This window comes from Aquarana catesbeiana, linkage group LG08 (genome assembly GCF_042186555.1).
Source record: "Aquarana catesbeiana isolate 2022-GZ linkage group LG08, ASM4218655v1, whole genome shotgun sequence".
In the NCBI taxonomy this organism is placed as follows: domain Eukaryota; kingdom Metazoa; phylum Chordata; class Amphibia; order Anura; family Ranidae; genus Aquarana; species Aquarana catesbeiana.
In genome coordinates this window covers 76,158,217-76,178,629 of record NC_133331.1, presented here as the reverse complement: position 1 = coordinate 76,178,629, position 20,413 = coordinate 76,158,217, and the positions used below count along the sequence as shown (strand labels likewise).

Genomic DNA, 20,413 nt, shown 5'->3' with positions numbered 1-20,413 from the left:
TTAGTCTTTAAATGGTTAAACTGAGAACTTCTCCACGGAGTTCAGTCTATTGATAAAAGAACCTGAAAGAGATACAATGTATCTTCTTATCAGACTTGGCAGGCTGCCCAGAGGAGGAGAGAAGAAAACTTCAGACAACTTGCATTGACTTCTATTACAGAAGTCATTTGCAAGTCCCGCTGAAGTTATAATCGGCTTTTTTTATCAGCACAATCGGCTGATGCCAATTAAGTAAAAAAAGCCAAATATCGGCCGATATATCGGCCGGCCTCTAATTCACAGAATGCTTTGTATTTTATGAACTGTCCACAAAATACAAAGAATTCTGTGAATGGACAAGGGGAGAGGAGGGGTGGACACTGCAGCTTCTGTGTATGGGACCTCTCCTGTTGCTGCAAAGTATTATGATAGCTATATATTCTTCTATGGGTGAAACTAAATGATGCAGAAATGGCAGTGATCCTTGAGATGGTATACATCTCATGGAACTGAACTAGCTGTTACCCAGCACATTGTCAGTATTTTTTTTTTGCCTGAAGTTCATTAAAGTAGAACTAAATGCCATGCTTTGCATTTTGAATTGAGTCAGGTTTTTTTGATTAAGAGAAGGTTATAACCCCTGTCAGTTTTTTTTTAACATCTGCGTCCCATTGATGAAATTTGCCTTCACTCTGTTCCATTTCCAAAACGGGAAGTGATAGGAAATCCCACCAAAGTGAGGAAATCTCTAGTTTCACCAAGTTCCCACAGTGTTCCTACTGGAAGATCTCCTCTATATTCCTGTTCTGGTGACAACTCTAAATTTGGGATCTTCTTTTACTTGCACTGTTGGTGATAAAGGTAAACTGGACAAATAGAGAGGGGGAATCTCCCTAATGAAGGCACAGACAGTAGGGTTGCACAGATACTGATACTAAACATTTGCACGAGTACTTGTACTCGTTCAAATGCTCTGATACCCAAAACTGATACCTTTATGGTGCGATTTGAGTCTATACAAAATGAATGCACTGGAAGGAATTATGTGATTTGAACAGCAATGCAGTGTGACTCCTGTCCGAATCACATGTGGTTTCCTGTTCTGCAAGAGAGGAGAGGGAGGGGGAGAGAGTGGGGCCAGGCCGCCAATAGTTTAGCAATATTTATTCAATAAAAGGGCTAAAATGAAACAGTATTTCACCCACAGACATCGATGATAAAACAAGCTCAGTGTGGAGCCCCCTGTCCAAAGTTCAGTCCCCACTAGAACCGCTGGAGAAGATGCTGTGAATTCCAATCAAAGGCCAAATCACACCTTCTTCATCGGCCTTGATTGGCCACAGCATCCTGGACATCTGACAGCTCATTTGGCAGATTGAGTCTCCCGTGGCATATATCCAGATACCTGGTACCTGGTATATCCCGATACCTGGTATGGATATTTATCATGCCCCAGAGGGAGTGATTCAAAAGGTGGCTGGGGATGTGACAAAAATCTTTAGGAGGCCTGAGTAGTGTGTTCTCTCCTCTCTAGGGAGGGTTCCAGTTCTCTTGGGGATGCTGCTTAGGAGGGAGTTACTGAGGCAAGAGAACCATCTGGGCCTCAGTGGGAACTGGGCCTAGAGGAGATTGCTATTAGACGTTTTGCAAGGGCACTGTCCTGAAGTCCTAGTCTGGAGAAGGATCTTCAAATTCCCCACTGAAGATCTAACTGTGGTTTCTGTGTGACAGACAACTCTTGAGACATTGTGAGTATGACCTGGTTTGGTACAGTAGTGTGTGCTGCTCCTGTAATGATTTTCTACTAAAAAAATCTGTTCTCTCATTGATTGTTATTAACATTTTGGAGCATCCTGTGACCCCAAACCCCTTTCCTGTACTAGTTATTCAGCAATAGATTTTAAACTGAGCCTGAATTGTCAGAGTGCATGGAACTGTGCTTTTGACTGGAAGCAAGGGAGACCCGGGTATATTCTCAGCGGCCCTCCAGGGGTGAGCACTACACGTGGAATTTATATACATAAAATTAACATATACTGTACACAGCATAAATTACAGATGAACCTTTATAATTCAAATGAAAAAAAAATGCATGTGTTTAAATAGACATACCTGAAACAGGAATGAAGTATCAAACACAGGCTCCCATCTACGGGCGACTGTCTGATTTTCAGGGCATTGGTGATCTTCCTGTTCAAAACCATCCCTATAATATCCATAGGGCCTTGATAGACTGTTTTGCTGAAGTAACATAAAGCAGATTACAATATATAAGTACTTGCAGTTCCAGTTAGAAAGTAAACTCAGAAAGGAAACTTCTGATAGGATCCAGGAAATACTGCTAATGGGTGTATGAATAACTAGATGTGTTTATTCATAGGCCTGATTTTTTTTTTTCTTTGAAATAGTCCCTGGCAACTGATGATCTTACAGTAGCTCCCACCTGAAAAACTTTCACCCTAAATAGTGATGGATAGTTTTGGGGGCCAACAAGAAGCTATCAGAGGATACTCAAGAAGACATTGATAGGTACATGCCAAACTGGATGATGGCTTTCTTGATAATAGAGTAGCAGCTGTAGGTTAGTGTTGAAAAGCATAAGCATTATCAACTACATCCATCCCAACAAAACACACTTTGCTCGTTACCCACCCAGATAAAAGTACTGCATGATTGTGGTTAGAAGGTCACATTTTTGGTGACTTTAAATCAACAGCTAACAGTTCGCAATAACAAATCAGTGCCAGCCACAGAACTGAGGATACCCAACGAGCTGAATGTAATCTGCAGGCTGTCTACTGGCTTAGAAATCCACCCACTACCTGCTCTTAATCACAAGGAGAGTGGACCTGATAGGGAACTAGTGTCTCTGAAACCCCATAAGGCTCTGCCCACTCCGCTACAAAACTCCTATTTGTGTGACAGCTGCAGAACAGAAATGGAGCTCAGTTGCACAGAGGATGGAGATTCCTTGTGTACAAGCTGGTCTCAGTGCGCCTATGCATGTGGTGCTTGCCCCAAATGAATGCAGCTGTTTCAACAGGTACATGAATCGGTCACCTCCACTGACATTTTTCATGCAGCATTAGGCACAATGGAATTCTAAAGAGTGTTATAGACATCCTTAATGAATTCCCCAGATTGTCACTAAGACCTTTTTGCACTCCAAATCCACAAGATATCCTGTGATATTTCTGGAGGCCCTCTCTGAGCTCAATGTAGCATTGAATTGATCGGTAGCCACTTATGTAGTATCAGGTACAACTGTGGGACTCACATAAAATGTCATTTATTCATCAGACTTAAAGTGACAGTTGTCCATACAGGCCAAACATATATTTACACTTACAACTTGAGCTGCAAATGAGACATCATCATGTGGATATTGAAGTAGGTATCCTTTATCCACAGAGCGCACACTGCATAGTGACCCAGCCTCTGCCGACACGTCCAGATTCACCTTCCCTCCAGGATGGACTTGTTCCTCAGAGAATTTGAGCTGAACCTGTATAAAAAAATTTCATAAAAAAGTTGCAGAACAGAAGTCTACATTTTCTGATTTCCCCTCCACTGGTGATAAGTAGTACGTCACCAGCTTAAAACCTCCTTTTTTTGTGCAGAGTATTGAAATCATGGGCTGGAAGCTTCTTGTATACAGCAGAACACCTTTACTTTTGTGGAGGATATCTTTATCATGGCTTTACATCATGTAGACAGAAACAGGAACAAAGAGCATACAACTACATACACTAAGACCCCTTTCACACTGGGGCATTTTTCAGGCTCTTTTGGGCTCAAAAAAAGCACCCCTAAAGCGCCTGAAATACACCTCCCCTGCAGCCCCAGTGTGAGAGCCCGAGTGCAAGCAGCATCTTTGGGGTGGTGGAGGAGCGGTGTATACACCGCACCCATAGTTGCCAACAGTCCCGATTTTCCCAGGACAATCCCGATTTTAGGACCCTCGTCCCGATTGGAGGCTGTCCCAAATCGGGATTTCAGGAAAATCGGGAATGTTGTTTTTTTAAATTTGTGGAGCAGCTGGCTCCAGTAAAATGGCCGCCAGCCCCGCCGCTCGATCTTCCCCCAAGTGTTCAGTGGAGAGAGGAAGGGGGCTCGATCTGTGCAGCCAATGAATCGGCTTCTTTAGCTGCACGGATCGGCCCCTCCCCTCTCCACTGAACACACGGCACCGGTGTCTTGCCGAAAAGTTCCCCAGCTCGGCTGTTTCCGCCGGCTCGTACTGCGCAAGCGCTGCGCAGTACAGGGGGTCCTTACTTGCCGAGGGGAACTTTCTCGGCAGAACACCGGCCGCTCCTGGATGGGAGGAGGGTCTGCACTAATAGAGGGGGGTCTGCACTAATAGAGGGGGGGCTGCACTGAGGGGGGCTGCACTAATGGAGGGGGGGCTGCACTGAGGGGGGCTGCACTAATTGAGGGGGGGCTGCACTGATGGAGGGAGGGTCTGCACTGATGGAGGGAGGGTCTGCACTGATGGAGGGGGTCTGCACTGATGGAGGGGGTCTGCACTGAAGGGGTCTGCACTGAGGGGGTCTATACTGACTCTGCTGGGGGCACCTGATGCGAGGACAGACTCTGCTGGGGGCACCTGATGCAAGGAGGGACTCTGCCGGGGCACCTGATACGAGGACAGACTCTGCTGGGGGCACCTGATGCAAGGAGGGACTCTGCCGGGGCACCTGATGCAAGGACAGACTCTGCTGGTGGCAGGGGACGTGGCTAGTGACACGCTCAGGGATCCCACTGATTCGGCATTATGGTGAGTTGAATGATTTAATTTTATATTACAATGTAATAATAGAAATAATGCGATTCAATCATCCTGACACCATAACAACCATGGTGCCGGGATGGTTGAAGTGCTAACACCAGATATTTGAAGTATCTTTATCTGCTGATTGTTAAACTTTCTAGAATACACATATTTTTATTGTGTAGGATCTGGGGCTGCTGTCCCGTCATTCCCCCCTCCCCCTTTCCCCCTCTCCCCCTTTCCCCCTCTCCCCCTTTCTCTCAGACTCTAACCAAGCCCTCTTGAGCCACGCCCATTTAAGCCATGCCCACTATTTCACGTAAACCACGCCCATTTTTTGCCACGCCACACTTGTATTATTTTTGCGAAACCACGCCTACAAACGAATGCCCCTCCCCCTAATTATTGTACGGCTCCGCCTACAGCCAAAAAAGTGTCCCACATTTTTTTTTTGCAATGTTGGCAACTATGCTCACCTCCACCGCCCCTGCCCATTGAAATGAATGGGCAGCGCTGCCGAAGCGCCCTGCTAGCGTCCGAAAAGCCCCCATAAAATGAGGGTAAAGCGCCGCTAAAACTAGCGGCGCTTTACCACTAATGCAGCTGACAACCAGTGTGAAAGGGCTCTTAGAGAGATAACACTTCCTCTAAGTACATTACCATAGATACACATTACAGTGCCACCTACTGGGTAGATGGGTATAATGCATACACTATATATAGTTCACAGTACTATTACATATTGTTGTTCTTCCAACATCTTTGACATGGACTAAGATGTAAAATTTGAAGTGAAAAAAACACTAAACAATCTTTCATTAATTGCAAAAACATTATACATTAATTTACAGGCATATATGGGCAAAACAGGCTTTACACTAGGGTTGCATCTTATGATTTTTTATGCTAATAATATACAAAGGGTGACTGTCGCCATTGGGATGAGCAGATTTTTATTTTGGAGAAATTGGTTTTGTCACAAATTTACTGATTCTATCTTTAGAGAAACTCTCACTTTATATATATATTCGGAGGGGAGGGGGGATATTTAAGGCAATTTATTTATTTTATCTAGGGGTCAATTCATAAGTATGATTATATTAAGTATTAAAAATGCACACAAGATGCACAAAACTTTAACCCAGGATTCATATATTTTTACAACTGAATCAGAAAAATGTGTGAAAACATTTATAAATTAAACCCTATGTATTCTGTGTATTTTCTTTTTTGTAAAAAGAAAAATAATAGGGACTAATAATGGGGCAATTTGTTTGTTACAAGAATAGATCTAGAATAGCTGAAAGATGCCTCTGTAACCCTCAGAAACTATTCAACACCCACTGTACCCTTATAAAACCCATTAAAAAAAACACTTTCATTTCACCTTTCCTGTTGACTCCAATGTATTTTGCCAAAATGTAATCTAAATCTCTTGAATTTCATAAAAAAATAAATAAAAAAAATATGGACCTGAAGGGTCTGGTATGGATTTTGAGGGGGACCCCCCACACACTTTTTTTTTTAATTTTGGTGTGGGGTTCCCCTTAATATCCATACCAGACCTGAAGGGCCTGGTATGGAATTTAGGGGGATCCCCATGCCATTTTTAAAAAAATTTTGGTTTGGGGTTCCCCTTTTATGTGTATTGTCGGACCGACAATTCATTAACCACTTGCCGACCGCCGCACGACGATGTACGGCAGAATGGCACGGGCAGGCAAAAGGACTTACAGGTACGTCCTTGCCTTCCCGCGGGCAGGGGGTCCGATCGGACCCCCCCCCCCCGGTGCCTGCGGTGGTCGGATTCAGGTCAGGGGTGATCAAAGGTGAGGGTGAGGCCACTCATTTGTGGCTCCCCCCTCGCGATCGCTCCTGGTGAATGACAGGCTTCCTCGGCTTCTGTAATGTAAACAGAAGCGGAGGAAGTGATGTCATCTCTCCTCGAGACGGTCTTTTCGTTCCGGCGCCGAGGAGAGAAGACATCCAAGTAAGTTTGCACACACTACACTTCCAGTAGAACACGCAGGCACACTTTTTACCCCCCCATCACCCCCCAGTCATCCCCTGATCATCCCCCTGTACCACCTGTCACACTGACACCAAAAGCAGTTTTTTTTTTCTGATTATTGCATTGGTGTCACTTTGTGACAGTTATAAGTGGTAGGGCAGTTAGGGTTAGCCCCCTTTAGGTCTGGGGTACCCCCCTTTAGGTCTAGGGTACTCCCTAACCCCCCCTTAATAAAGTTTTAAACCCGTGATCACCCCCTGTCGCCAGTGTCACTAAGCAATCGTTTTTTTGATCGCTGTATTAGTGACACAGGTGACGCTAGTTAGGGAGGTAAGTATATAGGTTCGCCATCAGTGTTTTATAGTGACAGGGACCCCCATATACTACCTAATAAAGGTTTTAACCCCCTGATTGCCCCCTAGTTAACCCTTTCACCAGTAATCACCATATAATTGTTACGGGTGACGCTGGTTAGTTAGTTTGTTTTTTATAGTTTATGATAGTTTTAGGGCACCCGCCGTTTATTACCTTATAAAGGTTTAAACCCCTGATCGCCCGGCGGTGATATAAGTTACGTTTTTAGGGTCAGATAAGGTCTGCGTCGCCCCAGGCAGTGTCAGGTTAGCTCCAGTACCGCTAAAACACACGCACGCAGCATACACCTCCCTTAGTGCTATAGTATCTGAACGGATCAATATCTGATCCGATCAGATCTATACTAGCATCCCCAGCAGTTTAGGGTCCCCAAAAACGCAGTGGTAGCGGGATCAGCCCAGATACCTGCTAGTACCTGCGTTTTGCCCCTCGGCCCAGCCCACCCAAGTGCAGTATCGATCGATCACTGACACTTACAAAACACTAAGCACCCATAACTGCAGCGTTCGCAGAGTCAGGCCTGATCCCTGCGATCGCTAACAGTTTTTTGGTAGCATTTTGATACAGTCGCTGACAATCAGGAGCTTTTTTGCCTGTGAGTCTCACTAGTGTACCCCTAAATTTAGAGCCCAAAATGGCAAATCGAAGGTACACTAGTGAAGAGGCCTACAAGTTTCTGAGCATGACAGATAGTGAAGAGGAAGTCACTCATCTGTCAGATTCAGGCTCAGAATACGATCCTGTGGAGGACAGCGGCTCCATGACAGATAGCTCTGACGACGGAGTTGTGGTCCCTGCCAAGGTCAGGCGTACCAGACCCCGAACTTCTTCTTCTGTCCTTGAAGTGCAAGAACCACAGGTCCCTCGTATGGAGCAGAGCAGTACTAGCGCCGCTATTCCTTCTGGTGAACTGGCAAGCACCAGCGGCCTAGTACACCCTGGTCGTACATCCAGCACTGCAGTATCACGTGGTGACGTGGCGAGTCCCATAAGTGCAGTTTAAGCTGGTGAGGTGGCAAGCACTAGTAGTGTCCCGCTGCCACCAAGAAGACGAACACAGGCCCGTCGTGCCCATAGTGCCCTTCCTGCTGCATTCGCCAATCTGAATTGGGAACCCACCACTTCTGCAGCACCCGTACTTCTCCCATTCACTGGCCAACCCGGAATTCAGGTGGAAACAGATGATTTTACGCCACTGGATTTTTATTCACCGTTTTTCACTGAAGATCTCTATAGCTCTATTGTGGACCAAAGCAATTTATACGCTGGTCAACACATCGCCACTATTCCCCAGTCCTCCCTTGCCAGAGATTGGAGACCAATTACGGTCTCCGAATTTAAGAGCTTTCTGGGCCTTTCCCTCAACATGGGCATAACTAAAAAGAGTGAGTTGCGGACATATTGGTCCACTGACCCAATTCACCATATGCCCTTGTTCTCTGCCTCCATGACCAGGGCACGATACGAGCAGATTTTGCGGTTCATGCACTTCAATGACAATGAACTCTGTCGTCCTCGTGGAGACCCCGAATACGATCGGCTCTACAAAATTCGGCCCCTCGTAAACCACTTCAACCAACGTTTTGCAGACTTGTTTACTCCCCATCAAGTTGTCTGCGTTGATGAGTCCCTGATTACATTTTCTGGCCGCTTGTCATTCAAACAGTACCTTCCCAGCAAGCGTGCCAGATACGGGGTCAAGATGTATAAGCTCTGTGACAGGGCCACAGGCTATACATGTAGTTTTATGGTTTACGAGGGTAAAGATAGTCACGTAGAGCCGATAAACTGCCCTGACTACACAGGAAGCGCTGGCAAGATATTGTGGGACTTGGTGTCACCCTTATTCGGAAAGGGGTACCATTTATATGTGGACAATTATTACACGAGCGTGCCACTTTTTACTCACCTTTTTGATCATCAAATTGGAGCATGTGGCACCGTGTGACCTAATCCACGGGGCTTTCCCCAGCGGCTTGTAGATTCCCGTCTTAGGCTGGGGGAGAGAGCCTGCTTGCAGTGTAATAATTTGCTCGCTATGAAGTGGAGGGACAATAAGAATGTTTTCGTTCTTACCTCCCTTCATGCAGACACGACGGTCCAAATTACTTAGGTGACTGGTGTTGTGGAGAAACCCCTCTGTGTCCAAGAATATAACCAAAATATGGAAGGGGTGGACCTCAACGACCAATTGTTGGCGCCGTATCTAGTTGCCCGTAAGGCCAGACGCTGGTACAAAAAAGTGTCTGTATACTTATTTAAATTGGTTTTGCTATATAGAGCTTCAGGACAGACTGGATTCTTCCTTAAATTCCAGGAAGGGATCGTCAGAGCCCTTCTGTATCCAGATGGTGCTCCACCTCACCTTCCCCAACCAGATGCAGTAAGCCGGCTGCATGGGAGGCATTTTTTCTTATGTCCTCCTGAGTACCCCTACCCAACGGGCCCCCCAAAGAAAATGTTGTGTCTGCAGAAAGCACGGATTTAGGCGTAACACCCGGTATTATTGTCCCTCCTGTCCTGGCAATCCTGGTCTTTGCATTGGTGAATGTTTTGAGCGCTACCATACACTAGCTGAGTTTTAGCGTAGGGTACAGCATTGCACAGACTAGGGCACACTTTCACAGGGTCTCCCAAGATGCCATCGCATTTTGAGAGACCCAAACCTGGAACCGTTACAGTTTTAAAAGTTACAGTTATAAAAAAAAAGTAAAAAAAAAAAAAAAATACACAAAAAAAATATAAAATAAAAAAAACAAAAATAGTTGTCGTTTTATTGTTCTCTCTCTCTCTATTCTCTCTCTATTGTTCTGCTCTTTTTTACTGTATTCTATTCTGCAATGTTTTATTGTTGTTATGTTTTATCATGTTTGCTTTTCAGGTATGTAATTTTTTTATAGTTTACTGTGTTTTAACCATTTTTTTGTTTTCAGGTACGCCATTCAGCTGCAGCGTGCATTTATTTAACTTGACAGCAACAGCGTTTGCTCCCACGATACATAAAGCCGTGACTCCAGCGCTGTCGGATGTGATTTCACCACCACAGTTGCATACTTCAGCATATATGCCGAAGCGTGGGGGCAGCAGTGGGTGGAGGAGCGATTTGCTCCTGCCTTTTGCGGGAGGATGCCCTCATGCTTCGGCATATATATATTTTAGGCACAGGTTGCGTTAAATGTTTTATTTTTTACTATGTTTTTTTTGTATTTGCTTTGCAGGTATGGTAAGTCATATGCCCCGTACACACGGTCGGACTTTGTTCGGACATTCCGACAACAAAATCCTAGGATTTTTTCCGACGGATGTTGGCTCAAACTTGTCTTGCATACACACGGTCACACAAAGTTGTCGGAAAATCCGATCGTTCTAAACGCGGTGATGTAAAACACGTACATCGGGACTATAAACGGGGCAGTGGCCAATAGCTTTCATCTCTTTATTTATTCTGAGCATGCGTGGCACTTTGTCCATCGGATTTGTGTACACACGATCGGAATTTCCGACAACGGATTTTGTTGTCGGAAAATTTTATATCCTGCTCTCAAACTTTGTGTGTCGGAAAATCCGATGGAAAATGTGTGATGGAGCCTACACACGGTCGGAATTTCCGACAACAAGGTCCTATCACACATTTTCCATCGGAAAATCCGACCGTGTGTACGGGGCATTACTGTTATACTGTAATGTTATTTTGTTTTATTGTTAACCATCATTTGCTTAGCAGGTACGCCATTCAGTTGCAGCGCAGATTTATATATCTTGACAGCAACAGCGTTTGCTCCCACGATACATAAAGCCGTGACTCCAGCGCTGTCGGAGGTGATTTCACCACCACAGTTACATACTTCAGCATATATGCTGAAGCGTGGGGGCAGCAGTGGGCGGAGGAGCAATTTGCTCCTACCTTTTGCGGGAGGATGCCCCCATGCTTCGGCATATATAAACGGTGCATATATGCCCATCATTAGAAGTGGGTGGATGAAGGGAGGTATTCTAATGGTGGGCATACCCACCGATCAATATCTTTTTTTCTTTCAGCCCACAGGCTGAATGAAAAAAAAGTTTACAATATATGTCCAACAAGGACCAGTAAGGTACTGGTATGTTGCTGGACTTTAAGTGGTTATACCAGAATGATGCCTGCAGGTTTAGGTATCATCTTGGTATCATTCTTTTCAGCCAGCGGTCGGCTTTCATGTAAAAGCAATCCTAGCAGCTAATTAGCCTCTATATTGCTTTTACAAGCAGTAGGAGGGAATGCCCCCCCCCCCCATCTTCCATGTTCCCAACAGGGAACCTAAGAATGCAGCCGTTGATTCGGCCAGCTGACCATAGAGCTGATCAGAGACCAGAATGGCTCCAATCATCTCTATGGCCTAAGAAACCTGAAGCTACGAGCATTTTATGACTTAGATTTCGCCTGATGTAAACAGCGCCATTGGGAAATTGGGAAAGCATTTTATCACACCGAACTTGGTATGGTCAGATGCTTTGAGGGCAGAGGAGAGATCTAGGGTCTAATAAACCCCAATTTTTTCAAAAAAGAGTACCTGTCACTACCTATTGCTACCATAGGGGATATTTACATAGAGATAACTGAGATAACAATAAAAATGCTTAAAAAAAAAAAAAAATGAAAGGAACAGTTTAAAAATAAGATAAAAAAGCAAAAAAAATAAGAAAGAAGGAAAAAAAAAAAAAAGCACCCCTGTCCCCCCTGCTCTCACGCAAAGGCGAACGCAAGCGTCGGTCTGGCGTCAAATGTAAACAGCAATTGCACCATGCATGTGAGGTATCACTGCGAAGGTCAGATCAAGGGCAGTAATTTTAGCAGTAGACCTCCTCTGTAAATCTAAAGTGGTAACCTGTAAAGGCTTTTAAAGGCTTTTAAAAATTTATTTAGTTTGTCGCCACTGCACGTTTGTGCGCAATTTTAAAGCATGTCGTGTTTGGTATCCATGTACTCGGCCTAAGATCATCTTTTTTATTTCATCAAACATTTGGGAAATATAGTGTGTTTTAGTGCATTCAAATTTTAAAAAGTGTGTTTTTTCCCAAAAAAATGCGTTTGAAAAATCGCTGCGCAAATACTGTGTGAAAAAAAAAATTAAACACCCACCATTTTAATCCGTAGGGCCTTTGCTTAAAAAAAAATATATAATGTTTGAGGGTTCAATGTAATTTTCTTGCAAAAAAAAAATATTTTTTCATGTAAACAAAAAGTGTCAGAAAGGGCTTTGTCTTCAAGTGGTTAGAAGAGTGGGTGATGTGTGACATAAGCTTCTAAATGTTGTGCATAAAATGCCAGGGCAGTTCAACCCCCCCCAAATGACCCTATTTTGGAAAGTAGACACCCCAAGCTATTTGCTGAGAGGCATGTCGAGTCCATGGAATATTTATTATGTGACACAAGTTGCGGGAAAAAGAGAATTTTTTTTTTTTTTTTTGCACAAAGTTGTCACTAAATGATATATTGCTCAAACATGCCATGGGAATATGTGAAATTACACCCCAAAATACATTCTGTTGCTTCTCCTGAGTTCGGGGATACCACATGTGTGAGACTTTTTGGGAGCCTAGCTGCGTATGGGACCCCAAAAACCAAGCACCGCCTTCAGGCTTTCTAAGGGTGTAAATTTTTTATTTCACTCTTCACTTCCTATCACAGTTTCGGAGGTCATGGAATGCCCAAATGGCACAACCCCTCCCCCCAATGACCCCATTTTGGAAAGTAGACACCCCAAGCTATTTGCTGAGAGGTATGGCGAGTATTTTGCAGACCTCACTTTTTGTCATAAAGTTTTGAAAATTGAAAAAAGAAAAAAAAAAAAAAAAAATTTTTCTGGTCTTTCTTCACTTTCGAAAACAAATGAGAGCTGCAAAATACTCACCATGCCTCTCAGCAAATAGCTTGCGGTGTCTAAGTTCCAAAATGGGGTCATTTGGGGGGGTTTTGTGCTATCTTGGTATTTTATGGCCTACGAAACTGATAGGTAGTGAGGAGTGAATTCAAAAATTTACGCCCTTAAAAATCCTGAAGGCAGGGATTGGTTTTCGGGGCTCCGTATGCAGCTAGGCCCCCAAAAAGTCCCACACATGTGGTATCCCCATACTCAGGAGAAGCAGCAGAATGTATTTTGGGGTGTAATTCCACATATGCTCATGGCATGTTTGAGCAATATATCATTTAGTGACAATTTTGTGCAATAAAAGAAAAAAAAAAAGTTTTTAATTTTCCCGCAACTTATGTCAAAATATAAAATATTCCATGGACTCAACATGCCTCTCAGCAAATAGCTTGGGGTGTCTACTTTCCAAAATGGGGTCATTTGGGGGGGGGGGGGTTGTGCCATCTTGGCATTGTATGGCCTTCAAAACTGTGATAGGTAGTGAGGAGTGAAATCAAAAATTTACACCCTTCGAAATCCTGAAGGCGGTGCTTGGTTTTCGGGGCCCCGTATGTGGCTAGACTCCCAAAAAGTCCCACACATGTGGTATCCCCATACTCAGGAGAAGCAGCTAAATGTCTTTTGGGGTGCAATTCCACATATAACCATGGCATGTGTGAGCAATATATCATTTAGTGACAACTTTTTGTAAAAATTTGTTTATTTTTTTATCATTATTCAATCACTTGGGACAAAAAATGTAATATTTAATGCGCTTAACATGCCTCTCAGCAATTTCCTTGGGGTGTCTACTTTCCAAAATGGGGTCATTTGGGGGGGTTTTGTACTGCCCTGCCATTTTAGCACCTCAAGAAATGAGATAGGCAGTCATAAACTAAAAGCTGTGTAAATTCCAGAAAACGTACCCTAGTTTGTAAACGCTATAACTTTTGCGCAAACCAATAAATATACGCGTATTTACATTTTTTTTAGCAAGGACATGTGGCCGAATACATTTTGGCCTAAATGTATGACTAAAATTGAGTTTATTGGATTTTTTTTATAACAAAAAGTTGAAAAAATCATTTTTTTTTCAAAATGTTCGGTCTTTTTCCGTTTATAGCGCAAAAAATAAAAACCACAGAGGTGATTTTTAATGATTTGTACCATAGCTTGTAGACTCTATAACTTTCACACAGACCACATAATATCCACCAATTTGGGTTATTTTTATGAAAGATATGTATCAGTATAAATAGTGGCCAAAATTTAAGAAGAAAAATTAACAATTTGCAAAATTTTATCACAGAAACTAAGAAAAATGCAATTTTTTAAAAACTTTTCAGTCTTTTTTCATTTATAGCGCAAAAAATAAAAAACCCTGAGGTGATCAAATACCATCAAAAGAAAGATCTATTTGTGGGAAGAAAAGCACGCAAATTTCGTTTGGGTAAAGCATTGCATGACCGCGCAATTAGCAGTTAAAGCGACGCAGTGCCAAATTGTAAAAAGTGCTCTGGTCAGGAAGGGGGTAAATCCTTCCGGGCCTGAAGTGGTTAATAGCCGCAAGTAGTTTTAAATGACTTTTTTTCCTTTGAAATGCCATTTTGCTGTCAGACTGTTCTAAACACGGGAAACATGCGCCACTTTACAGGCATACTATAGACACCCCCCAGGTAAAAAATTTAAAGGAATATTACACTTTTATTGTTTCACTTTAAGCATTATTAAAATCACCGCTCCCGAAAAAACGGCCATTTTTAAAACTTTTTTTTGCATTGATCCATGTCCCCTGGGGCAGGACCTGGGTCCCCAAACACTTTTTATGACAATAACTTGCATATAAGCCTTTAAAATTAGCACTTTTGATTATTCATGTTCGAGTCCCATAGACTTTAACGGTGTTCGTGTGTTCAAACAAATTTTTTGCCTGTTCGCATGTTCTGGTGCGAACCGAACAGGGGGTGTCTGGCTCATCCCTAATATCGACTCCCGAATGAATGGAAGCAAGCAAACATTCATTGATGGACGCTGGTGGGCTGCATTTGATGGGCGCTTTATTAAAAAGGTGGGGTATACATGGCCAGGGCAAAGGTGATGGGGCTAAGGGGGGGGGGCAAAATGAGGTTTCGCCTAGGGTGTCAAAAATCCTTGCACCAGCCCTGTGTATCTGACACAGGTTATTTACAGTAATTGCATTTTATTGCATTAAATATGACACAATTTTACTCACCTTGTTTCCAAAGCATGCCGAGACTTCAAAAAAGGTGATGCCACTGAGGGTTTCGCCTTTTGGCAGAAGAGTATAGACAGACAAAGTAAAATGTGGGGATAACTTGGCATCTAGATGAACCTTTATAGAGAAAGATCCTTGGAGAGCTAGAGAGAAAAAATACATATTGTTAATTAGGGAAAATGATTAACATCTACTTACATCTCATAACAGGAGACAAAATACTACATGTACATTGTCCCATAGGGGACAGAATAATAAAACAAATAATGATACTTCTTCTTTAACCACTTGAGCCCCGGAAGAATTGGTGCCTCAATGACTAGAACACTTTTTACAATTTGGCACTGCGCTGCTTTAACTGGTAATTGCGCGGTCATGCAATGCTGTACCCAAATTAAATTTGCGTCCTTATTTTCCCACAAATAGAGCTTTCTTTTGACGGTATTTGATTGCCTCTGCGATTTGTATTTTTTGCAATATAAATGAAAAAAAGACCGTTTTTAAAAAAAAAAATGATATTTTGTAATTATTGTTATAAAATAAATCCAATAAAGTAAATTTTAGTCATACATTTAGGCCAAAATGTATTCAGCCACATGTCTTTGGTAAAAAAAAATGTCAATAAGCGTATATTTATTGGTTTGCGCAAAAGTTATAGCGTCTACAAACTATGGTACATCACTTCCCCTGCCTGTGTAAGTGTAAGCACAGGCAGGGGAAGGACTTCATTCACCAGAACCGATCACCAGGTCCAGGCCAGAAATCATTGGCCTGGAGACTGAATGGTTCAGAAGCAAATCCGATCGTCGCGGTCGACATAGGGTAACGTTGCTTTGCCCAGCCGAGCCAACCTGCCGCAGTACAACTGCGGTGGCGGTCCGGAACTGATTAAAGACAGTCATGGCTTTGTTCGGGTTTCCGGCCAGCCGACAGACGCGCCTCAGGTCTCACCCGGTGGCTCGGGTCTCCCTGTGGAATGGGAAAGCCCGGGCGAGCAACAGAAGGCGGCAGGAGGGGGGCGTCCCCTCCCGCTGCTTGTCATAACAGCTGTGCGGCTGATTAGCCGACCGTCGGCTCTAAAAACAGATACCGGGGTGATGCACGCATCACCCTGGTACAGCCACTTGAGCAAAATCACGTACAGGTACGTGATTTTGCAACAAGTGGCCAAATTTAAGGGCTGCCTTAGTCTAAAATAATGTTTTGCTCTTAAATTAAACCAAAGTTTCTCTGTCCATTTATTCCATGCTAAGGGCCATTTATAATATAAAGGACTAAATTCAATCCTGTTTATGTTATATCTTAGCTGCTATACCTACTTGAACCGCTTGATTGCTCTGTGATATCCACTTTATGTTCTTCATGAGAATAAATTCCATCTTCGTTGGCTGTCTATAAAACAGGATAGAAAATAATATTAATATCAGTATTATCAATAGATTACTGGATTACTGTCCTGATTTTTTTTGTAAAATTTGAAAAAAGTGAAGTAACATTTTATATGCTCAGCCTAATGAAGACACAATGTCCATGCTGTAGCTAATGCTGGTAAGCATTTAACAAGGAGATCTGACTTTTCTTCTTGGATCTATTTAAAGCTGAATGCCAGAATGCCAGACAAGCAGCTGATCTGATATTATGGAGACTATGCTCAAGTCTGCAGACCAGGACAGAAAACATGGAAGTTGGGGATCCATCAATAAATATATTTTGTTTTCTGTAAATTCTGTAACTGGCTGCCTGAAACTGTATTGGGATGGAAGATGGACAGGTTGTTTAGCTAATTGTTTGAAGCGAGATCTGTTTGTCCTGTCTAGTCATTACACAAGCATGTTTCAATATAGCAATCAGACCTATGGGTTGATGTACCTAAGACAAATAGGCTGTACATTTTGCGTTTGGCTTTAAAACAGGGAGATGCTCACTCCTGTAATAGTGGAGGTGAGTGTCCAGCGTCTACAGCATCCCAGAAACTTTCCACGATGGGAATGTACACAAAGATGAGAATATTTTAGCTTTCCTTCAGCCCTGGTTCACATTGGAGCGAATTGGCATGTGATTTGGCATGTCAAATTGCATGCCAAATCGGTGGCAATTGCACAGATGTCTCTGAAATCACCCCTGAAGTTGGGGCTGACACGCGGGAATGAAATTGTGCGAGTTCAGCTGAACTCGCACAATTTCATTCCCGCTGTCAGTGTGAACCTGGGCTTAGGGTGACAGAAAATGGCCTACAGATGTGGCAACTTCAGTAATCAATATTTTTAAACATGCATCAGTTTGTTTTACCCATGAGGGACTCTTGTCCGAAAAGGTGTGCCAAACGTGAACATAGCCTTTAACCCTTTCCATGCCATGGATGTAAGGCATACAGAGACACAGAATATTTTGTTTGTCAAGATTCACAACAAACAAAGCAAATGCTGTATAATACATAAACCGCTCATAAACAGAAGTATAAAAAACGGTGACTCACATGTAAAATGCTGCCGCGGTCCACGACCATGGCAGTGTGACGTCACACAATTAAATAGTCAGTCTGATGGGGACAGGTAGTCCCTATCAGACTACCCCTATAAATCAGTTGCCACCGTCAGGGTACCCCCTTATATCAGGTATTCCCATCAGGTTTCTTCATCAGATGGCTCCCTTAAATTATTTGTCCCCATCAGAGTGTCCCCTTACAGTAGGTGCCATCATCAGAGTGCCCCTTTACATCAGGTGTCCCCATCTGAGTGTTCCTTTACATTAGGTGTGCCCATCAGTGTGCCCCTTTACATCAGGGGTCTCCATGAGAATGCCACATTACATCGGGGTCCCCATCAGAGTGCCCGTTTACATTAGGTGTTCCAATCACAGTGCCACCTTACATCAGGTGTCCCCATCAGAGTGCCCCCTTACATCAGGTGTCCCCATCAGAGTGTCCCTTTACATTAGGTATTCCCATCAGAATGCCCCCTTACATCAGGAGTCCCCATCACTTCAGGTGTCCCCATCAGAGTGTCCCCTTAACATAATATTTGCCCATCAGCATACCCCCACTAACATAATATGTGCCCATCAGTGTGCCCCCTTAAAATAAAATGTGCCCATCAGCATGACCCTTATTTTATGTTAGGGGGCACTCTGATGGGTACATTTTACGTTAAGGGGCATGCTGATGGGCACATTTTGGTGTGCCCATCAGCGTGCCCCTTAACATAAAATGTGCCCATCACATGCCCCTTCACACTGGTACGATACGACTGGTGTACGACTTTCATCCTACTTTGCCCTGCTATATCTGCCCTACATCGGTCCTACTTCCATCCAACTTTGTGATAGTATGACTTGTCCTTTGACCAATCAAAACAATCCCAGAGTGACATAAATTCTTTTTACTGCTGCTGTAATCACCATGTCGGATGTCACAAGTCGGATGGTTAGGACAAGGGTCCTACTTTGATCCGACTTCAGTGATATTCAATGGGCTGAAGTAGGACCAAAGTCAAACCAAAGTAGTGCAGGGAGCATTTTCAAAGTCAGACCGACTTGAGTCGGACCAGTTAAGACGGCTCTCATAGGGAAACATTGATTTTCACATGCGACATGAGTTCCTAATGTCGGAGCGTTTGTCGTACCAGTGTGAACCAGGCCTAGGGCCCCCTCCCTCCTGAACCATACCAGGCCACATGCCCTCCCCATGTTGATGAGGACAAGGGCCTCTTCCCGACAACCCTGGCAGTTGGTTGTCAGGGTCTGTGGGCAGGGGGTTTATCGGAATCTGGAAGCCCCTTTTAACAAGGGGGCCCCCAGATCCAGGCCCCCCCAACCATGTGAATGAGTATGTGGTACATTGTACCCCTACCCATTCACCTAAAAAAAAGTGTCAAAAATAAAACACAGCACACAGGATGTTAAAGTAATTTATTAAGGCAGCCCTGCCTCCTCTGCTGTTGTCTTCTGCCTCTGTCGGTTCTTCTCCCCTCTCTGGTTCCGGTTAGCCGTCTGACAAGTCGCGCTCCATGCATTGCAATGGAACCTTTCTAATAGGAGCGATTCAAGTCGCTCCGACTTAGAAAACGGTTTCTGTACTACTTTGGGGTGACTGCGGAGCGGCTTGCATTGACTTCCATACAGAAGTTGCTTTGTAGGCCATGCTGAAGTTGCGCTGTACGGGGCGGCTTCAGAGTTGGACGAGAGTCGGGCAAGCCTCTCCTGTGTGAATCGGCACTTATAGACTTACACTGTGGACTTTTGTTTACGTAATATTGGATTTTATTTTGGTTATTTTAGGAAAAATATTCATATTTTTTCTTTCTGTTTTTTTATTCCAAAAGAATAATATCGGCTGTCTGTGTGCAGCTCCAGCTGCATAAAAAACCCACCCATTATGATGTACAGGCTACAGCACCCATGTGATGGAGCCCCAAGACCTTAATTACATACAGAGCACATTTCTGATCAGACGAGTCACAAGTGTTTGTGTACAGCCACAGGCAACACCAGCATGTGCAAGTCAATGACAGGCTAAGAGATACTGCAGCTGTACACATGTAATTTCACTTTCTGGATGCAAATTGTGCTTCTCATAAATCCCTATATGCACGTAACCAGGGCCGTCTTTAATATTGATTGGACCCTGGGCAAAATTTTTCTTGCCGGTGGATTTCGCCAGAATTTTGTACGTTTTGCTGTGTTTGATTCTATGTGTTTTTTAGCGAAAATATCACTTTGAGAAACATTTCCACAACTATCGTGGAACCGAACAAAACCAGTCGCCCCTTCTTTGCATTCTACCAGTACTTTGCTTTCAGAAAATGTATAGTTTGGTTTACAAACCAAAAGTTGTAAGGGAAAAATAAAAAATAAAGGAAATTCACAAAAAATGGTCTCGCCATATTTGGGCAGCACAGTGGTGTAGTGGATAGCACCTTCACCTAGCAGCAAAAAGGGTCACTGGTTCAAATCCTGACCATGACACCATCTGCCTGAAGTTTGCATGTTCTCCCTGTGCCTGCGTGGGTTTCCTCCAGGTACTCCAGTTTCCTCCCACACTTTAAAGACATGCTGGTAGGTTAATCAGATCCTGTCCCTAGTATATGTATGAACGTGTATTAGGGACCTTAGGTTGTAAGTTCCTTGAGGGTAGGGACTGATGTGAATGTATAATG

At 43.6% G+C, this 20,413-nt stretch overlaps 1 protein-coding gene across 1 annotated transcript in view; it reads right to left on the bottom strand.

Annotated features, from left to right (window-relative positions):
* LOC141105855 (alpha-2-macroglobulin-like protein 1) overlaps positions 1-20,413 on the bottom strand; it is a 181,626-nt gene that overhangs the window by 116,906 nt on the left and 44,307 nt on the right. Inside the window, exons 13-16 of the mRNA XM_073595998.1 lie at positions 16,580-16,652; positions 15,258-15,403; positions 3,329-3,484; positions 2,092-2,220 (exon numbers count right to left, since the gene is read on the bottom strand). Coding sequence (XP_073452099.1) covers positions 2,092-2,220; positions 3,329-3,484; positions 15,258-15,403; positions 16,580-16,652 — 504 coding nt within the window. The remainder of the gene's footprint in view (positions 1-2,091; positions 2,221-3,328; positions 3,485-15,257; positions 15,404-16,579; positions 16,653-20,413) is intronic.